Source organism: Camelina sativa, chromosome 10 (genome assembly GCF_000633955.1).
Source record: "Camelina sativa cultivar DH55 chromosome 10, Cs, whole genome shotgun sequence".
In the NCBI taxonomy this organism is placed as follows: domain Eukaryota; kingdom Viridiplantae; phylum Streptophyta; class Magnoliopsida; order Brassicales; family Brassicaceae; genus Camelina; species Camelina sativa.
Window position 1 is genome coordinate 18,063,786 of NC_025694.1, and position 7,598 is coordinate 18,071,383.

Below are 7,598 nucleotides of genomic sequence, written 5' to 3' on the forward strand. Positions count from 1 at the left end.
TGGTGTGAGCCCAGTCGACTCCACACTCATCTTGCTTCAGCTCAGATACTACTTGTAACGCCCCGACCGCCACCTATTAGTGGGCCAAATATCTGATCACTGTCCATGGGCCCACCTTCCTTAATGGGCCTCTCATGTCCTCTCACTAAGCTTGTGAGCTCATCCATATCTGACGGTTGGTTTGCTACGTCTGGGAGATTTTAAGGACTTGTTATCATCCCTACAAATCACTACATGATTTTTCCCTGTGTTTTGTCCTCACTTGCACAGTTCCGACAGTCACTTTGCGGAAGGTCACCCATCCTGAGACTACTCCAGCTCAGCACGCTTAACTCTGGAGTTCTCTCAGGACCCTTTACCAAAAATATAAGTGCATTTTGGTAACATAGATGGCCAAATCAATCTTTTAAACCCCTTCGCATATCCCTGAAACTGTGGTGTCACACATTGTTACTAAGGGGTGGAATGGCGGGTATATTGCTTGGTGCCTTGTTTCCCACTCGTTCTTCATTCTTCATTTTCTCTTGTTGCACACCTCAAATTTGAGATCCGAGAAATGTTCCGAAAACTTGAGACTAAGATCTCTGCAATGGAATGAATATCATTTCATGTTTCCTTGTGATTCGTTCTGAGAAAATTTTTGAAGTTTGCAGCTTCGCTTCTTTACTGTTGGTTTTGGAAGATTGATCATAACTTTCAGACCGTAATAGCAAAATCACAATATGCTTTTTCATGTATCTTTGTATTACTCTCTACTATTTTCCACCAAACTTCAGATTTTTCTGGGTTGATCAGATACTTTATTTGTATCTTGAACCGGAGCAGGTCATGTCTTGTGTCTTCTTCTTTTTGGGTTTTCTGGTTATCTGATTTTTTTTTTTGTTTTTTATGTTTTTTTTTTAGAAACAAAAATAAAAAGATTAATAGAAAAATGAAAAACGAAATAATAATTAAATTCCTACCAGTGGGTTGCCTCCCATTCAGCTCGCTTGTTTAACGCCGTTGGCTCGACGTTGGTAGCTAGTTATGCTTGAGGTGGATCATCTAGGAAAATTGGATCTCCTATTTTTTCTTCCACAAGTGCGAGATAGGGCATGCGACGCTGTCCATTGACAGCGAATTCACCTCGAACGCGGTTATTAAGTACCACAACAGCATATGGTTTTACTTCTTTGATTTTGAATGGTCTAGACCATCACGATTTAACCTTTCCAGGAAAGTATTTCAAACGAGAGTTGAAGAGTAGAACCTGATCATTTGGTGAAAACTTCTTTGGGATTATCTTCCGATCATGGTAGATCCTAGAATTCTCATAAACATTAAAGCAAGCCTCCTCTAACTCATTCAAATTGGATAGTTGCTAAAAATTAAAGAATACAATTATTTAGTTTTGATTTTAGAAGGTTAATATAATTTAGTAATAATATATCAAAGATTTTCAGTTAATGTTTTGACTTTATTTTCGGTTTGATCTGATATGAGAGAGGATGATCAGGGATTGCATTAAAATTGTTTCCGATTTTATTTGATATAATTGATATCTATACTATTAATCTATACTATTAAAAGGGAAGCATTATTCATTAAATAGGCAAAAAGTTGGAGATTATTACATGAAATGCCATTACAAATAGAACAAACAAAAAACAAAGAAAAGGGTAGAATTGTATTAAATTAAAATTCAAAACACGCAGACTCTGTCAAACCCGACCCAAAGTTTATGGGTTTGATAAAAAAAATTCGAACAAAACATAAATGAGCAACTGAGTATATTTTTCAAATCTAAAAAGGAAAACTCGCAGAGAAAAAGGGAAGCATTTAATAATATATTACATGTTTGTCTGACTAATGATCCAAACGTTTTGGGCTATCTTATAGTACAAATCGGCCCACTTTTATATAACGTGTCCAATACTTTGGTTCATAGTTTGCTATGGAATTACGTTTTTTATTGGAAAGTAAATTATAGGAACGAACAGTACATGTAAAAAGTATCCAAACAGATATTGACTTCTAGAAATTTTGTCAATCAATGACTCACACGTAAATTAAAGAAATTAAGAGAGGACTAATAACTCTCAAATACGGCATATCAAATATCCGGTAAACTAAACATATCAATTAAAGTAATTCGAGCGTATTTATTTATATGTCAACTTTCCAAATTCAAAATATATTATAACAATTATGGAAAACCTGATTTTACAAAATTTTGGATGCATTTCACATGTTTAATATTCCTCAATTAATAGTGAAATTACGCAAATTTGGGAGTATTCCACGTTTACGGAATATTAAACATGGCAAAATGTTTGCCACTTACCTAATTTTCCTATCATGGTGTACGACTATAAAAACCATACAACGTGATGTTATTGTTACTCAAATCAAACACATAAAACAGTATACTACAAGCAATACTTCCACAAAAAAAATGGATGCTAACAATGTTTTCACAAGTCTTGCTACCATTAAGTCTTTCAAAACGACTTGGAAGATCCAAGTCAAGATTGTGCATTCTTGGAGGCAGTACACGTCTTTCTTTGGAGAAACCTTGGAGGTCATACTCGCTGATGTTGATGTGAGTATATTACAAGGATGCTACTCATTCTATTTCTTTATGTTCATAAAACATATAATAACTGTTCATGTTTTCTTTTAATAGGGAACTCTGATTCATGCAACTATAAAAAAAACCAGGTCAACAAGTTTTTCCGTATGATAGTTGCGGGAGAGTGGAGAATCATCGAGAATTTCCAGCTGACTAAATCTATGGGAAAGTACAGGGCAACAAATCATGCATTTAAGATGTCCCTAACAAACTGCACAATAATTAGCCGTTCTCCTGCACTATCAGATGATTGGTATTTGGATTTGAAAAGTTTTGAAACAATCACTGATGATGAAGGTCTTAGTGAGAACATCTTGATTGGTATGTACTTTGTAAACATTTTTTAACATTTAACAGAATACAATAACTGCTCCGCTCAATTTATATTTTTGGTATTGTAGATGTTGTTGGACAGGTTGTCAGCATTGGTGCTATGGTAACTCATGACGTCAATGGGAAGATTTCCAAGCGCCTTGATGTTGTTTTGAGGGACACTAGGTGATACAAACTATTTTAAAGAAAAAAATAATGATGTATACAATCATAATGTATAACGGTTCTAACTTATAAAACTTATATAACAGTACCTTATGGGGGAGATTTGCAGATACCATGTAATCTATAGATTTCAGCGGGGAAAGCAAAATGGATTATGGGTACTAGGTATTTTACATATTCGACGATATTAAATAAAATCCTTGTGTGTGTTTCAGATTGATGTACTTATCTGTTTTCATTATTTGGTTTCAGAGCCTGTACTTTTTTGAAGGTACTTTACAATAAGAAGGGAGTTATGAGGAAAACAATGATGCTTTCCAAATCTAAATATGGTACTGCACTGTTTTCATTATCCAAACCACCATCAATGTCGCGAATTACTAAGATGGTAATGTGAAAGAGAAAACTGATTATGTTAGAAAGACAGAAGTTTCTAAATGGGTTACATTTAAGGAGTATTTCGATGTGAAGATTGAACCAAGTGTAGGCAGAACGGAGAAAATGAATGTGACAAGAACCTAGATGTCAGATAGGTGCTGCTAACTATCCATGATTTCATCTATTTATCTGATTACTTTGGCAACTTAGTTCTGTTTTCGAAATTTTAGAATACAATAATTTCCAAATGATTAATTAAGCACTAAGACAGAGTTTTCAATTTTTGGGAAATTTGTTATGTCATACGATATTCAATAATATTACCAAAGTTCTATTCCGTTCAAGTCACTCCTACTTATTAAGTCTAAACTATCTATACTTGAAAATAAAGTTTGAAATTACTAACCGATTAACAAAGTGCTGGACCTTTGCACGTCTTTGATAAACCTCCATACTTCATCAACTTACAGAACGTACCTGCATATGACACAATTTCTTAAAATAAGCTTGAATAACCAAAAAAGATAACATATCAAAACTAGCAAAACGGAAATTATAATAGATTTGATGATAGAGGTTACCGGAATTACAAACTGATCGACGAACCGACACTAACTTTTTCCATAAATCAAACACGGACGTTACGGATGCTTTGTCTGTGATATATTAACTTTCCATATATATAATATATGCAACAATCACGTACAACCTATTAGTCTTATTCCACAAAATAAATTTACAAATATGCATACTATTGGAAATAAAAATATGCATATACTATTTGTAATAAAAATATTTTATAAAAACACTTGCAACATTCTCGAAAAACAAATAACATAACAATTTCATTTGTAAATAAAAATAAACTTATGAAAACATGTCCGTACGTACGTGCGGGTCCGACTCTAGTTATTAATGGTAAGGTGTACAACTCGGTATTGTTTAGATTGGATGATCTTTATCAGATTAAATGACAACAAAAATGGTAATTATTTAAAATGTTGTTGTTTATTAAGTATTTAAGTATGATAAGTTGTCTAAAACTGTTTTGTATATCTATATTAACATTTTTGAAGTACATTTTGGTTTATGCCCTTTAAGTTTTAATTATTATTATTTTTTTAAAACATTAACCCCTAAAACAATTCCATAAATAACATTGTAAAGAAACTCAAATACTAAACTTTCTTAAATTGACCAACATTTGTTACATTTATTAGCATAAAATCTTAACAACATCTATACATTCCGATTTTTCCAAAAACAACTCTACCCACTAAAGTTTTAACTCATTAAATCTCCAAAACTATTTTTATTGATGCTAGAATCTCTCAAATTTAAATGATATACAACAGATTTTCCATAACAAAAGTTTACAATATCCATAATTATATTAACATTATTAAATTTCCTAAACCGAAAATCCAATTATAAAATGTCACATCAAATATGTTGAAAACCCACATATAATTTGGTTTATTTTTTATTTTTGAGGAATTACCAAAAAAAAAAAAATTCTATTAATTATCATAAATTATATATATTGACAAGGAAAAATTATAAACTATATAAGTATGCTAATTTGGTAAAACAATTAACATAATTAAAATTGATAAAAAACTTATTTTGATTATTTTTTTTTACCCAAAAATTTATTTTGATTTTGGTGAGACGGTTGGCATTAATCCTATATAGGGAGTTAAGTGGAATTGTTTTTTTTTTTAAAACACTTTTAGATGTGTACGAGGAGATAAATGTATTACTAGACTATACATATACCACACGGGTTAAAACCTTGAAAACACTACAAAAATCCTATACTTTGATTACTTATATCAAATACCTGTAAAATTTTATATTTTTTTAAATTAATAAAACAATAATAAAATAACAAATAAATACAATATAAATTTAAAATTTTTAAAATTAAAAATATTGTTCTACGGTACACTGTGGGTTAAATCCTAGTAATCGATGATTTTCTGAAATGTTTAAATCAGTAACAGAACTTATATGGTAGATATTGAATATTATGTCGTTTAGATTTAATTTCTCCTTCAGGTTTAAGAAGAAGAAAGTGTTTGAATACACCTCTAATATATCTAATATCTGAAGAAGGTTTTGGCCAAACACTTAGATCCGCGTTTCTTTTATCCAATTGATTACTTCTTTGCTCTTAAATTTTTTTTTGTTTGATTACTTCTTTGCTCTTAAATTTTTTTTTGTTTCTTCTTCATTTCTTTGGGGCGTAAGAGCAATATATAGAATATTTGTGTTTTTTCTTTCGGTTTTGTACTCTCCAATTAACAACAGTATAAAATTCTTAAACATTTTACCGGTTTCTATTATTTACAACTTCTTGTATTTTGTTTTAGGGGCTTGATAGTCATCTCGGTTTGATCAGTTAACCGGGAATTTATCAATCAAAATGAAAAAGAACCGGAAATATCATGAAAGAGAACCGGGAATTTATGTTATGGTTTTATTAATTTTAAGGCCTTTCTCGATTCATCTGGAGAAGCTGAGAAAATTCCTCAATTCTTCTTCTCTCCCCTTTTCTTTTTTCGTTATACATGTCGTCGTCGCTTCTTCTTCTTCTTACTTGTCCACCATATCTTTTTACTAATAAGTTATCTCTGCAAAAAAAAAAAAAAAAAAAGCTTCACTTGCCGTTGAAAAGGAACTATGGAGGAGAACGATCGCTTGTCGATGAAGCGGAAAGATATTGACAGAGTAAACGATGATTTCTCTGATTTTTCCCTCTCTTCTCCAGCCAGGAAGATTCGTCGTCTGGTACTATTTCTCTCTTTCTCTCTGAGTGTTTTTTTTAATTCGTGTAAAGCCTAGGGTTCCGTGATCTTGATGATGTGTATCTTTGAATCAGGATGTGGATTTGCCACCGATTTTTGAGGAAGAGGAAACAGATTTGGCGATGCAAGAGATCGAGGTTTCGCCGGTGAACGATGAGAGAGCAATTGTTCTGTTTAAGCCTCTCCATTATGGTCATCAGCCTAACCTTTTTGTTGATAGAGACTTGATTTCTGGCTTTAAGAGTAAGTCTTTTGTTTTTCTTATCAAATTGGGGTGTTATATTTATGATTGAACCAATAATGAAATGATGAAGTGAACAAGTGATGATTATTTCTGAACTTCCTTAGATTGTGAGATGAGTTTCAGCAAATAGTGTAGCCGATCTTATTAAGATTGTGAATAGACTTTTGAAGAAGGAGAACCTTGGACACTATATTACTGGGATTTCACAGCTCATTAAGTATGTTGAACCCACTAGTTTTTCTATGGTTGTTTCTGTCTTTGCACCATCCAATTGTTCGCCTTTTCCTCACACTTGTGAAAGGCTACGCAAAATAAGGTGATGTACAACTCTGAAGTTTTTTTCAAAAGCAAACATTCAGGGTTCAAGTGTGGTAGGGATTCAGATGACATAAGGTCTTATAGTTTATATGTTGAGTCGATCTTTGTAATTTGGGGGAGCTTAGTGATAAACATTATGATGACTTGGTCCTGTCATGTAGTTTCTCTGCTACAAGAAGGCGTTAGATTTTGTTATGCTTCATAGTTTTTTTTGTTTTTGTTTGAAAGCCAATATTTCCCTCTCACTTGTTTTTCTGCTATAGGAAGGTGTCTGATTTTGTTAAGCTTCATTTACTCTGTGTTTTTGGAAAGTCACTAATTGACTTATGATCCTGAATCTGGACACTAAATTCTGACGACTACTCTTCTTTTCTTGCGCAGATAGATTCCTTCGTGATGCATCTATAGGTGACGATGACCACTATGAAGATCAGAGATCCAACAAGTGCCAAGCAGTTGTTTGTTGGAATCCTGCTCAGACTTCTTACTCACAGTCCGTAGGAACCTTCCAACAGCCGCGTACACTAGAGATTACTGAGTTGGATGAGACAGGTGAGGATGCGGTTATGGATGACGCAGCCACTGAGATAGAAGAGGATAGTGGAAACACCTGTCCATCTTTTCCTCAACCAGCTCAACAGCAGCTGCAAGTGGACCCCACCTACGGTTTCGGCTTGCATCAGTGGCAGCAACAACATAACTATATGATTCCACCACAGCTCCCTCAAGTTAGCACTAC

General features: G+C 33.0%; 1 protein-coding gene across 2 annotated transcripts in view; it reads left to right on the forward strand.

Annotated features, from left to right (window-relative positions):
- The window catches only part of LOC104719246, an 8,372-nt gene continuing 6,790 nt past the window's right edge, over positions 6,017–7,598 (forward strand). The window contains exons 1-3 of one of the 2 annotated variants that reach the window (XM_010438369.2): positions 6,017–6,280; positions 6,372–6,540; positions 7,241–7,588. In XM_010438369.2, the coding sequence (XP_010436671.2) occupies positions 6,173–6,280; positions 6,372–6,540; positions 7,241–7,588 (625 nt within the window). In that variant the 5' untranslated portion in view covers positions 6,017–6,172. The remainder of the gene's footprint in view (positions 6,281–6,371; positions 6,541–7,240; positions 7,589–7,598) is intronic. The other variant, XM_019231258.1, reaches the window with a different exon arrangement.